Genomic DNA, 18012 nt, shown 5'->3' on the forward strand with positions numbered 1-18012 from the left:
TGGGACTGTTTCTTATTGGCTTATTTCTTTTTTAGATTTAATTGGCTACTGTTTCAATTGGGCTTGAGTAGGTGATTCTTCAGAAGAATATGTTGGTCATCTTATATCTGTTGGAAGATCTAGCTTCAAGTTCATAATTTCCCCCCTTAGTTAATATGCCAATTTAATAACTAAACTGATCTGTAATTTCCCCTTCAGATTTTTATGGTGCACCTTTTGGTTTGACTATTTCTTCAGTATGAACTACCATTTTTATGCATAGGATTAATGCTAATGATATTCTAACAATGATATCATCCCCATCTGCTATCGCATGCGATATAGTCAAATCTCATCGTGAGATCGAGATGCTTTTTGAAACTCATTTTCCTTATCATTTTTTGTTCCTTCCCATTCCATGGCCCATTTTTTTCATGCTGATGTTCGTCTGCTAAATGTAAATTTCTTCATGAGAATCCAGTGCAAGATAATGCATGCAAACTTTTATATGCACTACATTAATATTAGAGGTCAAGTGTAGACAGCATGCTGAAGCAAAACATCCAAAGAATTATGTTTTCCCATGCTTTCCCCTCCTCAAAGCAAATTTAGTGTAGTCTAAATATTTATTAAATTGCCAGTATGGTAACAGAGAACATTAATTATTTCTGCTTGCTTGTTTTAGTGTGCTCTTGTGTTGTTGAATGTTTTTGTGCTATCGTTGTTGTAATGATTTATGTTGCTGTACTTTTGTGTATAGTGCTTATTTCATCTGCCTTCTTTAACACTTTCTGAAAGAATGATGAGTAATTATTTCATTGGCCGTCTTTTAACTCATCTGCTCATATCATTAATTGTCTCAGCCGCTTGTGCTTCATAAGTTTGTGTCATGTTTAACATAAGATATGGTGTCTTATTTGGTTCAAGCTGAAAATTTAAATTTTGTGAATGTGATAAACTATAGAGTTTGTTTTGCTCTAGCAATGTAATGAATATTGTACATGAGATCTCAGTTTCATGTGGCTCCTTCACAACCACAACTCATGTGAGCTCTGGTTTAATATTGAAAAGGACACAAGGTAAACATATATAAAAAGATTAGCAAAATAGACACTTGCCTGCCTTTCCTTGCTCCAGTCCATTTCGTTTTCAAACATTAAGAAGATTAATTATGTGGGCTCAAATCGAGACCCCGTCACTCTCACGTTAACTGTACATTCATACACAGTCCTAATCAGCAATTAATAGCTGTTTTAATTTGCCTCCCGACTTAATTAAGAACAAAGGGTAGACAATTAACTCTGGTACGTAGACCATCTTTAGTTTAGGCATCCAAAGCCCTGCAGTCATGCCATGCTCAGTGGCAGTGGTAGTACTGTCGAATATATGAAGCTTTTACTCATGCTCAGCGCTGCACAAACTGAGCAATATTAATTCACAATCGTAACACAAAGCCTAAGGCCTTCTGCTTTTGATGGCGAATAAAAGGAGAGAGAGTGAGAGAGAGAGAGATCGACGCAGGACTACGGAAGCTATTTGACTTTGTGCTGCTGAAATCCACGTGAATGCTTAAACAAAGACGAGCTGCCTCTCGCACACTGTGCAACGTGAATCGAGACGTGGATGCAACTTCCAATATGGCTTCCCCCATTTTTCTAATGTGGATTTGTTAGATGGTGGCTAGGTTTAAGTGATCCTTACTCTTGGTAAGACCCTATAGTTAGGTGATGAAGTTAATAAGTGGAAAAATTATATAGGTGTTCATTTCAAGTCTAGAAGAGAGAGGAGAAATATTTATTTATTCTTTTATATATTTTTTTTCATAGGTTAAATGTTCTTAATTAATTATAAGGTGAAAGGGCAAGCCGGTAGAGCCGAGCAAACTTGATGAATAGAGTGACTTGAGTTGATCAAGCTAAACCATAAGTTAATTGGCATAGTTGGATTGAGTGGATGTAAAAAATAACCATATTAAACAAAACTCAACCACCCATCCTAAATGTTTATATGAGACAAAATAATTGTGATATTACTAAGGACCATATATATATAGTCTTCTTCCCTATCTATTTCACTCCCTAAAATGAAACGCATCATTAATTAACTAGGGGAGTAAAATCTCTATTAAATTGATTTAACAAAAAGTAAGTTTGATTTATTCAAAAAAAATTAATTAGTTCAATTTCATTTAATTCAGTTCAAATTTAACCGAATGCTCATTCCTTGCACATGTATCCAGACTTCAGCACTGAATCCATACATCCATACGCGCAATATGTGTATATCTACTCTTTCATTCAGTGGTGCTGATTGACAAAAAGCAAAAAAAAAACAAACAGACAGGTAGGTGGTGCAGTCATAGAAAAATTAATGAAAGTAGACGACCAAAAATTGGAATGATTAAGGATGGAGGTTTGAATCGATCCAAGAGAGGACATACATACATGCAATGCATGCAGGGAGCTATATGACGACCCAATTCCGAGACTCCTAGATACGTCGTGATCTAGCTTACGCTGCCACTCACTGCTGCTTATCGCTGCGCCTTCTGCACCATCGCCCCTCCATTCGCATTGCTGGCTGAATGTCTCCCCTTTCGATGCATGCGCACCAAATTAAGGACTCTGCATGATCCCCTGCAAACCATCGGAATTTAAATCGACCGGGTCGTCTAGCTCGGTCACTCGCCTATGCCCTTAGAGGCCACCGTGGAGGGCTGAATTGAAGTACCGTAGGCGAAAAAAAATTCACGAAATTATTTTCACGAGCAGAGTAGGTCGGTTGTCAAAAATTTGATGTTGTACTTCTGTGATTTACCTTTGGAATTAATTGAAAATTTTTATGGACCGAGCCGATCACCGCTAGATTAGAATTAGCTGAATAGTAAGAACAAGACACAAATTAAAAATCACGCCCTTATCCCAGATGGCACGGGGCGATTGCACGAGACAATGATGATTCTCATGTAACGCATAATTTTAATTTTTAAAAGACGCATTTAAATAAAAAGACCTATTTATTTAAATCCAACTAAATTGAATCAAATTTGTTTTTTTTAATCAAAACTCGAAACTATAAAAAAAAAAATTCTAGATGAATTTAGAAAATCAGCGTGTCAAAAGAAAAAAAAAATGTGTCTTTTGCGGAATTTTTTAAATATGCTCCCTCTTCGATAAAATGCCATCTGATCTAATTCATTTCCTGAATCAGCACCACTGAAGCAGATCTACAATATTGGTGTCGAGCACAAGAAATTACATGAACTAATTAAAAATTTCAATTTCTCATTGATTATATTAATTTATTTCCTCTCTCTTGGAGTTGGATCTACTCAAACAACAGTGGCCACTGATGCAGCAGCAGCATTACACTTGATCCAATTGACCTTCAATCTTAATTAATTAATTAATCAAGCAAACCCTGTTTTCTTCTTCTTTCTTTTTTACTTTTGCTTGATGTATATAACTAACACACTGCATATCCTTAGATGAATATATATAATTTGCATATGGATCTCTCGATATACCACCTTTCTTCATCTTCTTCTTCATCATCTTCATCTCTTCTTCTTTTCTTTAATTTCCTCTTGTTGTTGTTGTTGTTCTTGATTAATTAATGATCGATCACGAATGACCTAAGCCAGTATTGTTCCTCCCTTTCTCAGAATAATTGTGATGATGCTGTTCCAGAAACGTGCCGGCGCTGTTCAACAACTGCGCCGCCGGCAGACGGGAAGTCGTTGTTGTCGTCGTCGCCGCTCTAAATCCTCCCATGCGATCATAGAATATCTCTGCTTGCGCCGCAGGCTGTGTGTTTACGGAAGTCGGCCCCGCGAAACAACCGTTGACGGCGCCGGCGAAATTAGGGAAGGCGGCGGGGGCGAAGGCGTGCTGGGGGAGGGCGACCAGGTGGTGGCCGGCCGCGGCCAGGTTGGAGAGCTCCTTCTCGGCGAGGGAGAGGTCGTGCTGGAGCTCGCTGAGGCGGCGCTGGAGGAGGTGGATGTATCCGACGCAGCCGTTGACGGGGTCGCGGAGGCGCGCGTCCGCCTCGTAGGCCAGCGACATGACGGCGTCCTCCCGCTGCTCCGGGCGGAGCTGCTTCAGCAGCTTCGCCACGTTGCTGGCGCCGAACACGCGGTGCACGTTGGCGAACTTCGCCGGCTGGTCCGGCGGGAAGTGCGGCGCGAACACGCACTCCGGCGCGCACTTCCGACGCAGCAGCTTGCACGCCGCGCACGGCGAGCTCGTCGCCGACGACGAAGACGACGAAGAAGAAGTCATCGATCCTCCTCGATGTCAATTTCGCCGTCCCCCCGCACGGCCGCACCTTACAATTCAAAACCTAATTACGCAGCCTTCCATATATCATCGCAAGAACAATCATACCAAAAAAGGGAAAAAACAAGGTAGCCGAAAAATTAGGGTTAGGGTTTCATCGTATAAGCAATTAGATCTAAACAATCTCCGATCAACTTCGTCAAATTAAAAAAAAAAAAAAAAAAGAAACATATCGAAATTAAATCAGATCCTTGGATTCTCAAGTTGAAAACAACATTAACAACGAATTTTTTTTAAAAAAATAAAAAAGATCATCGTCTTTTTTCTTCTTCTTCCTCTTCTTTTTCTCATGCAATTGAAAGAAGTAATTAAGCAAAAGAAGGAAAAAAGAGATCATTTTTCTCAGAGATACACGAAAAGCCTTTCGCTTGAAGGAAGAAAGAATGAAAGAAAGACGATTTTTTTTTAAGATTACTTAAAAAATTGTGAAAAGAAAAGAAAAATATCTATACCGATTTCTTCTTCTTCTTCTCCTTCTCCTCTTCTTCCTCGGCGCTGAATCCGGCCGCCTGGATCGGAAAATTTTGCGGCACTTTGTAAGGCGAAAAGAGAGAGAGAGAGAGAGAGAGAGAAGGGGTGTGTGAGAGTGGATTTCAGATCCCAACACAAAGTGGAGATCAACGAGACGAAGACTTAAATAAAGATATTAAAATTAATGACATTAATGTTCGTATTGTTATTAAATAGAAAGTAGTAGAGGAGTAGAGAAAAGAAAAGGGAAGAGACGAAGGACAAGAGCACCAATAACGATTATTATTATTAGTATTTTATTTTATTTTTTTAAGAGTAAAAACACCTGCGCGAGTCATTTCATTTATGGACGAGTAAGGTTGTGTATGAACTAAGCTAAATTAAATTTTATAGTGTTTAAATTTATTTGACAAAATAATTAAGCTTAAGTCGAGTCTAAAATGAATTCGAATTGTTGAAATGATTGTTACGTTCAACTTTAAATAAAGATATATAAAACCCGAAACGATCGTCGGATGTGACGCAGGACCCGGCAGGCAGTATCTTGATGTGTTTTGTATGGGTTTGTCTTATCGTTTTTCCGCTGTGTTGGTTTTCAGTACGGCCGTGTGGGCTGATTTATATATAACTGCGTGGTTGTGATTGTTTCATTCCAGCCGTGTGAGCTGTTATTATAACTGCGTGGTTGTGTATATAAATATTCCAGCCGCATGTGGCTGATGTATATTTTGTTTGTAGTGATGCTTCATATTGTCACCGGTACAGGGAAGATGTTGTCGGATTTTTGTCTGGCAGAGACTCTTTTGGGGGCGTGACAATTTAGTGGTATCAAGTTCTTAATTCAAATTTATAATTTGATTATTTAAAACTTTTTTATTCATTTTCAAACTTTCTTTATTTATTTAGCATATTATTTATTTAGCATATTAATAAGAGATTTATTGATGTACATTGTTTACTAATGTTGTTCGCGAAGAATATTGTTCACAAACATTAACTAGCAACGTGTGTTCAAACTTATTTATTTAAGTTAATAAGATGTTTAAGCTTGTTCATTTAATTAATCTGGTATGTATTGAATGAACATAAATAAATTATTATTAAGTCAAACATCAAATTTATTCATGAATATTGAATTTATTTACAGCCCTAGAGAAAAAGAGGGTTCAATACTTTGTAATGTGTTTCTCATTCTAAGAATAATTATAAAAAATAGTACCATTTGGTTTGAACAACTCATTTATATGCTAAATAGGTTTTGTATTGTAATTTCTTTTTCAACATGATTACTTAATCAGGTTGAGTCCATATCATGCTCGATGTGCTATGTTAACCACGACGCATCTTAATTATGACCCTAGATACGATTACCATAATTTACACGTTTTCTATAGGATTTTTTTTTTTATGTTAATCTTTGATAAAAGGGTAACATGGTGTACAAAATTATTGCCAATGAGGGATTTATTATACACCGTCTTATTCTATTGTAAGAAGTTATTTTCACTATTTGAACCGTGACCTCTAGATCTTTGACAACTAACTAAAATATTTTTGTATATATTCATTGATTTCACAAAGTGAAAGTAGCACCACTGGGCACTGGTCAAATTTTTTTTAAGGAATTTTCTGATCTTATTTCATTAGTTGTTGTTGGGGGATTTTTTTGAGTGATCTTTTCTTTAAAGATTTATTTTATTGAAAATTACTCGAGATATATATATAAATTACTCGGGATATATATATATATACACTAGTGATCATGTACTTTTGAAAATCTGAATTATTTGAGTCTTTTGAAAATCCAAATTATTTGGATTTTCGAGTGTCACCCTTACGACTTCCTTATGAAAAACATAAATTTAATTTAATATTATACTTATCTTAGTAAAAAAAACTAAGACAAGTATATTTTTTAATATTGTCGGCCTAAAATATTTATAGAAGCTTCTTTGATTTGTCAATTCTAAGATATGGGACTAAAGAGAACTATATTTTTTTTTATATAAAATAACCAGAAAAAAATAATGATGAGAAAATCGGCAAGTCAATTGTACGCACGCATCCTAGACCTCCTCAATGACCTCCACGCGATCGAACAGAAGGTGGAGAATCGAGACGTAATAAGGTACGCACTAAACGTTTTTTTGATGAATACGTTGTGGGCATCAATGATAGACGCCTACAAAGTATCCAAGGATTTGTCGTTAATTAAATTAGATAAATTTTTTTTCTGAATTTGAATTGCTCAAACAGACTAATGCACATCCAGCCGATAAAGGTATTGCGTTGATTACAGGTACAAGCAAGGCAAAGGAGGCTAGAAAGAAGCATCAGATTGAACCCGAGTCTGAATATAAACCGGACTCAGAAGATGACGACGACGAGATAGCAGGCAAACTCGTCAACCTAGTACGCAGACTCTACAAAAAGAAGAAGGGATTTACAAAGTAGGACATCAAAAAGGTGATTCAGTCCAAGAAGGTACAATCAAGTCTGAAAATGAAGTTCGAGATAACCTGCTATAGCTGCAACCAAAAGGGGCATGTCAAAGCTAACTGTTCAAATCAAAAGGAAGCAAAGAAACAAAAAAAAAAAAACAAAAGAAAGCACTGCAAGCAACGTGGGATGAGTCTTCTTCAGAAGATTCCGATGAAGAGCTCAAATAGACGAGCTTCATTGCACTTACGACCCGGGAACAAGTCAACGAATCAGAGACCTAGAGCGACTCCGAAACTAAGTCCAAGCGAAGCCACGGATCCGTATTTGTTTCCGAAAGGTCTAACCCCACTGTAAGTTCTCTATTCGACGGTACTCAAGTAGACGATCTAGAAAATTTAGTTTCATATTTATTAAAGAAATTGGTCAAATCTAACGTCCGAGTCAAGTCACTCCAAAAGGAAGTAACAATCCTTAAGAATGAGACTAAATTGAGTCCTTTGACCGAGTCAGTTCAACTCAAGTCCAACAACTTGAGGAATAAATTATAATTTGAAAACTCAAGTTAAAGAACTTAAAAACACGTTGGAATGATTCACTTTGGGTTCCAAGAATCTTGACCTAATTCTTGGAAAACAAAGGGTCGTATACAACCGAACTGGACTTGGATTCAAGGCTAAACAAAGATTTAGATCATACTTATTATTAGTAAATCGATCAAATAGAAAAGTAGTCCAAGCATGGGTCCCCAAGTCTAACTTGATTAATCAAGTTGGACTTGGCCAATATTAGATCTCCAAGGATCAAATTCATTACCTTGATAGACTTTATTGAGGTTATGATCCAGGGGAAGCCAATAGAAAGACTATTTTTATTAATAAATAGATTTGTTTGATGATTGCTTTTACTGCTTTTATTATATATTCTTAGACTAGGCTAGATAAGGACCTAGGCTTGATTTACACCTGACTAATTAGACCTAGGAGTTACTGTAAGCAAATTAAATATTCAATTTCTTTGAAAGGTTTTGTCTAGACGTGGCGGATGATCTCATATCCAAGAAGGCCTAGTGACTCGCCATAACCTGGAAGTCAATCATCGAAATAAATATTTAATTAACTAACTGTAAAATCTGAATCTAACTGAAATGTAAACCAATCCTTAGATTGCAATCTAAATTTAAGATAAAATTAATCATCTCAAAATAACTCATAAGGTTCCCTGATTAATAATTTAGAAAAATGTAAGGTGGACTTAGGATAAATTTAACTCAACTTAATAAACTTAATTAATTTTAAAATTCTTAATTAATTTCAACAATCTTAAATTTCAAAATCCTTAATTAATTTCGAAACTATAATCAATTTCAAAAGTTTAATTAATTTCAAAACTTTAATTGATTATAAAACTTTAATTAATTACAAAACTTCAATTAATTTCAAAACTTTAATTTTAAAAGTTAAGTAATTAACTTTCATATCTAATTAAGTTTCAAATATCAATTAACTTTCAAATTAATTAATTTCCAAAGTATTAATATTAATTTATTTTTAAAGTATAATTAACCTTCAAAATCTTAATTATTTCTAAATGCAAATTAATCCTTAAATTTACACTTATATTTTAAAATTTGAAATTCAAACTCATTCAAAAGTCAAACTTAAGTTTTTAAATCTCAATTTCAATATTTCTGAAATCCAAATTTAAAGTCAAATTTAAATTCAAAATTCTCAAAATTTAAGTTCAAAACATAAACATTTACAATATCTTTAAATATTTATAAACTTAAAATTAAGTTGAAAATTAACTTAAGTTCATCTCTCAAACTCATAAGCTGAATATATTTGATAACTCAGAAAGGGTGAGATGGAAAATTAGGATAACAAATAATTACTTCTATTTTTATTTTAAATTTTCATGCCTGGACTCTAGGACACCTTAAAATATTTTTGGCATTAATTAAGGGGGTGTGAAAGAAAGTTAAAGCGTTAATTCTTTTTCAAAATTTTCAAAATTATTTTTTTTAAAAAAAAAGTTAAAGTTTTTTTAAATAAACATAAAATATTTCATCAAGTTCGAATATTTTTTGTATCTAGAAAAATAAGTTTTTCAAAAAGTATTTTTCACTAAGTTTCAATGTACTTAATTAAGTTTTTCTTAAAAATCTTTTCAAAAGCTAAGTACTTGATAAATTATTTTTCAAAGAAATCATTTTTTTAGCTAAGTATTTTTAAAAGAAAATCTGTTTAAAGCTAAGTGTTTTATCAAAATCTTTATAAAAGCTAAAGTACTTAACTATCCTTTTTATCTAAATTTCTTCAAAAGCTTAAAAAAAATTGCTAAACTAATATTTTTCAAGTAAAGAGCTACCTTTCAGGGGAGCTAAATATTTCCCATCTTTCCATTTTTTCTATTTTTAAGTAATATTTTTGATATATGACAAAGGGAGAGAGGAAAGAGAAAGTTAAGTAAGTTAAGTAATTAAATAAGTGATTAAGAGGGAGATACAACATATACAACAAGTTGCAACTAAATATTTATATTTTTTGCACCTACATATTACATATTTTCTCACTTGAATCTTGATTTTATACTTGTACGTATTTATACTACTTTCATATTTTACTTAACTTTGAATTTTGTTATCATAATAAAAAATGGGGAGATTGTTGGTGTGGGAAACATCCGACGATCGAAGCTGAGTTTTGATAATGACAAAGGGTTCAAAGTTAAGGTTATTTGTGATCTAACATGTTTGAATGAGTTTACAGGAAAGTCCTAAGTGTACTTAGACAAAAGTCCTAGCTACAGTTAGGCATGTGAAAAACCCAAGGGGGTGGTAACCCTAGATCCTAGGGGGTGGTAACCCTAGATGAGGAAAAGTCCTAACTGCGGTTAGGCAAAGGGAAACCCCTAGGGGGTGGTAACCCTAGGTCCTAGTGGGTGGTAACCATAGGCGGAAAGTCTTGGCGGGTAGAGGGCTTCGGGCAAAAATCCTAGGGTCGGGGACTCTAGGTGGAAAGTCTTGGTGGTCGCGGATCAGGTTAAAAGGCTGGATGGGTCGTGGAGCGAACGTCCAGCAGAAAGTCCTGGAGCCTCGGACGCTGAGCAAAAGTCCAGTCGGTCTGGAGGACCAGTCTGACAACAGATAAACTCTCCTGAGTGGAGTAGGTGAGGACGCGTTCCCCGGTGAGGGAACAGTAGGCGTTGGTTTGACCTAGGGTTTTCGAAAGAGAAATCCGAAGTCAGAACCGGACAATCCGGATACTGTCAAAACGACTTATTATTTTTTATATTATTGTGTTAAACTTTGATTTGCAGGATATGTTTTGTATTTTGGACTAACACATCTTGCAGGGAGTGAAAAAACTTTAAAGGCTCGAATGAACAGTACCCGAGGTGCCCTCCATGGAGCTTAGAGTCGCCACAGGTGCGGTTCTTGAAGAATCCACGCTGCAGAGCAAGAGGTGCCCTCTAGGGGTGTTGGAGGCGCCCTCGACGCTGGGTGGAGGGCGCCCTCTATTGAGGTTGGAGGCACCCTCGGGCGGATAAGCAGCGGCCAGTGCCGAGCTTATCCACGCGCGGTTGACTTGGGGCTTAAGGGCGCCCTCCATGCGGTTGGAAGCGCGCTCAACAGCCTACTTAAGGCAGATTCGAGCAGTAGCTTCAATATAACTCGAAATCGCAATCTTCCTTCCATGCTCTGCTCAAAGAACGACCCGACAAAATTGTAACAAGACTCCAACGACCAGAAGCTTCAAGTTTACTGCTTTTCGTTATCGGTATAATTTTTATTATTGCTTTAAATATTGTACTTCAAATTGTAAAAAAAATTTGAACTTATAGTGATTATCCACCGAAAGCGATTAACGATCGCGGACATTGGAGTAGGAGTCGCCACAAGCTCGGAACCAAGTAAATCTTGGTGTTTACATTGTTTCTTTTATTCCGATGCATAACGTTTACTCCGATCGATTGGTTTAAAACGACATGAAAGCCACGAGCGCTATTCACCCCCCCCCCCCCGGCCGCCTCTCTCTTTCTAGCACTTTCGATCCTACAAAACGCGAGGCTTCTCTCGGCCGACTTTCATCGGTATTTAAACACGGTTGCCGACGCTCCTCTACCATGACTCTATGTCGTTGAGGACTACATGATTTCCATGTAGCTGGGTGGAAATCGCGATTCGGAATGCGATTCTGGCAAATATCACTGAAATCGCAACATCGCGATTTCTCCGTGCTTTCAAAAATCGCTCTGATATCATTGTTGCCTTTTTGATAGCATGAATCAAACACAAAATAAAAACGGTAATAACTCACAGTGATCTCCCGAGAAGAAATCGAAGAAGATATCATTGGATGTCGCTGCTGTTGGAACCGTGATCACGAATGAACCGAAAAGCTCTTCGAGTTTCACAAGCCAAATCCCTTTCCTCTCATATGTTCTCCTTTGCTCACCGTCGCTTCCGCTATGCACACTAATCACCGTCGCCTCTTCCTTTCGAGATTTCTTGGACGCCCTTTTATAAGATGCAAATATCGGTTCCCAACCAATGCTTTAATGACTCTCTTAATTGTAGTGTATATTGAGGAAGATGAACCAATCATCTCCTCAACATAAACGTTGCAAATTATTCGCAACGTAGCCGATCTCCAACAATAATTTAGGTTAAGTCAGGCGACCGAAGGCCACAAGCAGTAGATGGGTCGTCCATTTGTCAGCGTCATACAATCCGTCCAACCACTGGCGACTGGCGACCTCTTGACTCAACCTAAATTATAACTTAGATGGACGATAAATTTAAGGAAAATTATAGCTAATTTTTACCAGATTCTGATCTCGATCCAACGTGCATATGGTAGAAAGGATTAAGAAAAAACCCAAGGATTACAGATTAGACGATCTGAACACGTTTGAGTTTTTGACGGACTCATAGAATGGGTAGCACCCTTTGTTTTAGAGAGAGAGGAGGAGGACGGATTATTAATTGTGACTTACTAATTGCTTAGAAATTTGGTCTTCTTTTGGGCCACTAGCAGGCCCAATGGATTCACTGGGCCATATCGATATGATCCACATAGTCCAACAACATTTTCGTCAACGGCTTCAGCGCACCCCACGTGATCACCGCCGCTTGCCGGACCGATCACGCGCGTCCTCAATTCCTTGCCGCTGCCAGCTCCAGCAGGTCACCGACCTACCCTTTCCGCCCTCGTCTACACCATGGCCGTCAGCGATGAGATCGGCGTCCTGTGCAATCCCTATAGGAGATCGGGTGGCGCATCTGCCTCGAGAAAGGCGTCGTCTTCCACGCCATCGCCGCCGACGTAGAGACAAATGGGGATCGCGCTCGTGGGGTCGGAGCTCTCTACAACCGCCGCCGGTCGGAGCTAATTTCTCTCGATTAAGTTGATTGCGATAATTATTAATATCACAGCAAAGTTAATGAACACGGCCAGCTAGAGATATTTTAGGTTATCAGTTACACTTCCCGTCCCAGTCTCCCAGATTGTGGGAAGGAAAACCAAATCGAAATAAAATACCAATTAAAAAAAACAATTAATTCGATCAATCAAGTAAAACTACATTATTTGATCGACGGCTCATTCGATTATAGATTTTTTTGAATTATCACAATTCACCATAATATATAAATCGACTGTTAACCGTGTGATTTAATTAAATTTTAAATTTTATAATCGAGAATAAACCCAAATAATCAAAATTTTACTTTTTAAAAAAAGAACAAATTTTCAAATTAACTCAATTAAAATTTTAAATTAAATTAATTCCATCAGTTATTTTGATTAAATCAAAATTTATATATTACTCAAGATGTAATCCATATATTCACTGGACTAGAAGAAAGGGCGAATTATTTTCTGAATAGATAAATGGTTTCTGCTTCGTATTCTTTCATTTGCCGACAAACCCACTTGCTTGTGGATAGATCGAAGTTAAAATCAACGCGAATGGGCCAAAAAAAAGGGTTTGTTTACTGGTAGTGGTAGATATGGAGGTGGAAAAGGGAAAAGTTCAAACATGAGAAATTACAGTCATAAATTACAGATACAGGAACGAATATAAAACATTTTGCAAAGCCTTCTTTTGATTATGGAAGTAGATCGAGCAACCAGCCCTCCTAATGCACCAAACTGGATCATACAAGCGAGAAAAAACAACAATCTCGTTAGAATTTTTGTTCTATATACTGAATTCAGTAGCAGATTTGGAAAATCGTAACAAAAAGATCAGGTTTGGAGTTGAAATAGACGAAAAGAGATAACCTGGAGCTATTGAAATCAATGATTGAGGAACCATCTTAATTCATCTCACCTTCATACACGGGACGGAATCAGACGTCTTTAGCAATGAGCTCGCCAATGACCAGCTCCCTGTAGGCGGCGACGGGCCAGATGAAGCCCCTCCAGAGCAGCCTGGTGGCAAGTGGCACGTCGATGATGATCTCTTTCATGGTGGGCTTCTTATCGTCCCTGATGGCGATCAGATAGCTCCGGCCAACCCACCCGATCCAACCAGCAATGTAGAGGAAGAGGATGCCAGGGGTGATGAACTCACCCCAGTGTCGTTGGTCACCGCTGACGATGAGGTGGGGCAGTCCGTCGGAGCCACATAGGAGGCCAAACTTGCCGTAGTTCTCGAATCGCCGCTTTGTCTTCTCAATGGTCGCGTTAATGGCAAGGGCCGGTGCCGAATCGGGCGCATACTTCTTCAGTGAACTCTCCAACTTCTTGATCGACTGCTTCTCACGTTTTGCAAAGGCCTTGGACTCCTTGCAGGGTGTGAGGCCGGCAATGTCGGCGACTGCAGGGGGAGGGGTGGCGGCAGAGGAGAGGAGGAGGGAGGAAAGGGCGAGGGCAGCAGAGAAGGTCTTGAGGGAGGAGGTGACAGAGGAGTCGTCTTCTCCATGCGGGTGTTGGGGGAGGGAGGAGCAAGAGATGGTAAAGCGAGGCTTAGAAAAGGGTAGAGCTTCGGGCGTCGGGGAGAGGAATTTGGAGAGGGTGGGGATGGAGGATAGAGAAGCCATTGGAGTTGCTCCTTCTCCTTCCCTTCTTTGCTCTCCTGTGTACAATTGTAGAGGATAAAGAGAGCAGAAAGGAAAAGGATATGAGTGGGGAAGGGAAAGGATAAGGTGGGGAACAACAAGGTGAGTTGGAGGAAGGACATTGGGGAAGTGAGAGAAGATGCACAAATTGCTAAGATTTTGTTCCTAAATTGTGGTTGTGGTGAGCTTATTAGATATGGAAGATTATTTCACTATATATATATATATATATATATATATATATATATAATGCAATTTGTGTCTCCAAATACAATAATACTAAGATAAAAAGGTAATTAAATACAGTATAAAAAGAGATGGACTAGAGCAATAAAGGTGAAGATACTGAAAGAAAGTTGATAGTTTAACTTATTTTACCTTATATGGTGGAAAGGGCTATTTCTTGACTTCATTCGAAAGATGAGGAAAACCTTATGCCATGCAAGTAATACACATTGCCTCTGTAGGTGAGAGACCTTTCGTCAACATCTGGGCACCAGACATGCCCTTGCAGCACCAAGACCCCTTCCATGGCTGCTGTTTCCCACACAAACTTGAAGACGCTCAGGACTTTGTTCAGTTGCATGATTCCACTCATTATTGACTCTTCGTCGGAGAAAGTTAAAAATTTTCCCATGCATAAATATGTTTTGCCACCGTAACGGTGAAGCCCTCCACAAACCTCAATTTCGATTTCTTCAACAGTTCCGTGCAGATAATATTGTAACAAAATAAATAAACACTTGGATGAGTGCCCTAAACTTTTTGTTAACTTTTTTTGGAGAAGGCAATCCTGCCGCCGAACCTCCTTGTGAGTAATATCTCTCTCGACTATGATGTCTTTGATCTGCCACAATCCCTTTTTCATCATTTCAAGCCTTGATACATGATGTGCGAAGTTGTTCTCTTTTCCCAAAACCTCTAAAAGATCATCTATCATCTCGAGCAGTTCTTCCCATTTGCGTGAAGGCTGCATCTTCACGACCTTGTTCAAAGGGGCCGGTCGCATCCAAGATGGAGAGGCATAACTTGATGGGTCCTTGATTTCGGTCAAAAACTTGACACAGTTAGATAGTATCTGCTCACTCATCTGAAAATCTTTTGAACAGCATGGCAGGAAGTGCATTTCTTGCTTTAAGTTTCCAAAGATCTCTTCAAGCGCTCCCCTCCATATATGGCGCTGTGTAACTTGTGGACACACTGCCAAACGAACAAACTTCCTCTTTTGAACAGACACATTGAGGAAATCACAGATCTTTGTAAGTGAATCTACAATGATTGAATCTCTTTCACTAGGCTTACTGAAAAGTACTGGAGATGATTCTACAGGTTGTGCAATGGTATTATTTCGAGAAAACTGCAACGAGATAGGTCTGACAAACGTTTTAGCAATGGAATTGAACAACCGGTTGTGGCTGATAACATAGTCATCAGTAATGACAGAGTTGTCGTTTCTATTTATGAGTTTACCATCAATCTGCTTCAAATCTTTCAGAACAGGTGATAGTTTGATTATCTTAGCATAGGCAGCTCTATACCATACCGCTGGCAGCAATTCTTCCCCATCAAGTTCGACAATTTGATGGTAGAATGCTAAACATGGAAGATAAACGATCGATCTTCTTACTGTGCATTTGAGATCGAACACACAATTATATGGAATCATGTGCCACAAATATCAATTTCCAGAGTTCTACATCATTCTGCAATTCTAAAATAGTCACAAGAAAGGATGCAGACGACTTCTGCAATGGAAGCAAATTAGGTATGTTAGTGCAACAGCAATCAATCACAACAAGTAAACAAAACATTGTAGTTAAAGCAGTCAGGAATACATTTGAAAACCCATTAGATATGCAGAGTCATTGTGCAACAAATTATATGACGCGCTAGGATCATCAACACATGAAACTTGTTCAAAAGAAGTTTAGAGGTAAAGTCCATCCAACCTCCTGGTACTTGCATCTCCACTTGGGATAAACATGGATAAGGGAACACCGATCTACAGCAATTTATGCCTTTGGTTTGCAGTAAAACCATACATGAGATGGAGCTAGTAAAAAGAGCTTTTAGCGAAGTCAAACATGATGCAGAGATTGGTAGCAGTGATAGACACTCAATAATGTAGGCCAAGGCACAAAAGCAGGAGGTTGAAGGAGAAACCAGGGCGCAAAGCAGGGATTGAATAGGTTGTTTGCTATACTTTTAATTTAGTTGAATAGTCTCTAACAACTAAATTGATGTTGTTTATTAGCTATAGGTATTAAATACTAAATAGATATTAGATGTTACTCAAACCACGAATTTTGCCAGTTAACTGTTAACTAATATCTACAGTACTATTTAGAAATTATTATCATTGTTGCCTTGTGACAAAAACATCACCTCTATGTACTATGTACCACAAAGATCAGAGCTTGATTCAACAACCAAGATGAATCTTAGAGAACATCATTGTCCAGTATAATAATAGAAGTCAGGCCAGATAACAATTAACATCATTCTTCACAGCACTAATAAAGGTAAGGCCAGATCAAGTTGAACGTCAATATTCTAGACCGAGCAATGCCACGCATACAGAGGTATACCTGCAAATTCATGACGACTCTGAACTCGTAACTCTGTTAGAATAGCTAATCAAACCACTACCAACTCGGTTTATGGTTGTCACTAATCTAGGCAAAGTGTCAAATGCAAACGGCGATAAGAGATTGGATGCACACAATATAGCACAACGTAGCAGAGCAACTACAAGCCCTATTTAAAAGATACGAATGCATCAGGGAAAGGACGCAGAAAAAGGGCGGAAAGGAGATAGAAGGAGAAGAGAGAGAGAGAGATCCGTCTTTTACCAGTGGAGAGAGAGCACGAACGGCTAGTCGACGACGCCGTCGGTACTGACCGCGTTACAGACGACGGTCGCGAGAAGTTGCAGCACCTTACCAGCAAATATTCAAATTGCGCGAGCAGAGTGAACAGCGGGAACTCGCTATGTGCGCGCGGAAGGTGAGAAATGAACTACGAAGAGATCGAGCGGCGGAAGGGAGGCGAACGGCTAGAGGAGCGGAGGGACGAGGCACAAGAGGGTGAAGGAACGAAGCGCCGCCGGAGAAGAGGGGCGATGGGTGATGAGAACGGCGGCGCAAGGGGCGAGCGAGGAGGGAGAACAGCGAGGAGCAGCCCTATCTCGTGTAATTCGATCCGAAATTCCATTTCGGGTTCGGATGCTGTTTTCAAGGCGCCGAAACAAAAATCTTAAGATAGCTGAGAAGTGAGAACAATTCCGAAATCCGAAATCCGAAATTCGAGAAACCGGATTCAGTTTCTTATAAGGTTCGGGTTTGTATAATCCGGATCCGGCCCATCTCTGATTAAGATCAGGATCCGATAACCGTTTTAAGCTATTCTTGTGAGTTGTGACTAGGGTTGCAAATGAGCTGAGCCACTCGCGAGCGGCTCGATCAAAGTTCGACTCGAGCTTAAATTTGATCGAGCTTGAGCTGAACTTGAACTAACTCGTTTAACATTCGAGCCGAGCTCAAGCTCATTTAATAGATCTGCCCTATTCGCCGAATTCTACAACTTGGGGGTCGGGCCGGTTAGGAATAGTCCTGAGGCTTTCTATTCATCGAATTCCAATGACTTCCCTGATAAACTAAACCCTTCAACCCATCTAAGGTTTTGGATTCGGCTTCTATGGTGCTACAGCCGCCAGCG

General features: G+C 38.6%; 3 protein-coding genes across 4 annotated transcripts; all 3 read right to left on the reverse strand.

The window, feature by feature from the left end:
• Positions 1 to 3292: 3292 nt before the first annotated feature.
• LOC122039928 (LOB domain-containing protein 25-like) lies at positions 3293 to 4907 on the reverse strand. Its single transcript, XM_042599341.1, has 2 exons — positions 4769 to 4907; positions 3293 to 4305 (listed from the first exon to the last, which is right to left on the reverse strand). Exon 2 carries the CDS (start codon positions 4257 to 4259, stop codon positions 3603 to 3605), a length of 657 nt encoding a protein of 218 aa, XP_042455275.1. The 5' UTR covers positions 4260 to 4305; positions 4769 to 4907; the 3' UTR covers positions 3293 to 3602.
• An 8336-nt stretch (positions 4908 to 13243) lies between these two features.
• Positions 13244 to 14303, reverse strand: LOC122042040 (photosystem I reaction center subunit III, chloroplastic-like). The gene is made up of 2 exons (XM_042601960.1): positions 13566 to 14303; positions 13244 to 13384 (listed from the first exon to the last, which is right to left on the reverse strand). Exon 1 carries the CDS (start codon positions 14275 to 14277, stop codon positions 13585 to 13587), a length of 693 nt encoding a protein of 230 aa, XP_042457894.1. The 5' UTR covers positions 14278 to 14303; the 3' UTR covers positions 13244 to 13384; positions 13566 to 13584.
• Positions 14304 to 14524: 221 nt separating this feature from the next.
• Positions 14525 to 17515, reverse strand: LOC122042039. Of its 2 annotated transcripts, XM_042601959.1 has the most exons (3): positions 17148 to 17507; positions 16884 to 17052; positions 14607 to 16040 (listed from the first exon to the last, which is right to left on the reverse strand). In XM_042601959.1, exon 3 carries the CDS (start codon positions 15959 to 15961, stop codon positions 14705 to 14707), a length of 1257 nt encoding a protein of 418 aa, XP_042457893.1. In that variant the 5' UTR covers positions 15962 to 16040; positions 16884 to 17052; positions 17148 to 17507; the 3' UTR covers positions 14607 to 14704. The 2 variants fall into 2 exon arrangements, with proteins under 2 accessions (XP_042457891.1, XP_042457893.1); XM_042601957.1 differs by lacking the exon at positions 16884 to 17052 and having other exon boundaries at positions 14525 to 16040; positions 17148 to 17515.
• Between the last annotated feature and the right edge of the window lie 497 nt (positions 17516 to 18012).

This window comes from Zingiber officinale, chromosome 2A, assembly GCF_018446385.1.
Source record: "Zingiber officinale cultivar Zhangliang chromosome 2A, Zo_v1.1, whole genome shotgun sequence".
Lineage (NCBI taxonomy): Eukaryota > Viridiplantae > Streptophyta > Magnoliopsida > Zingiberales > Zingiberaceae > Zingiber > Zingiber officinale.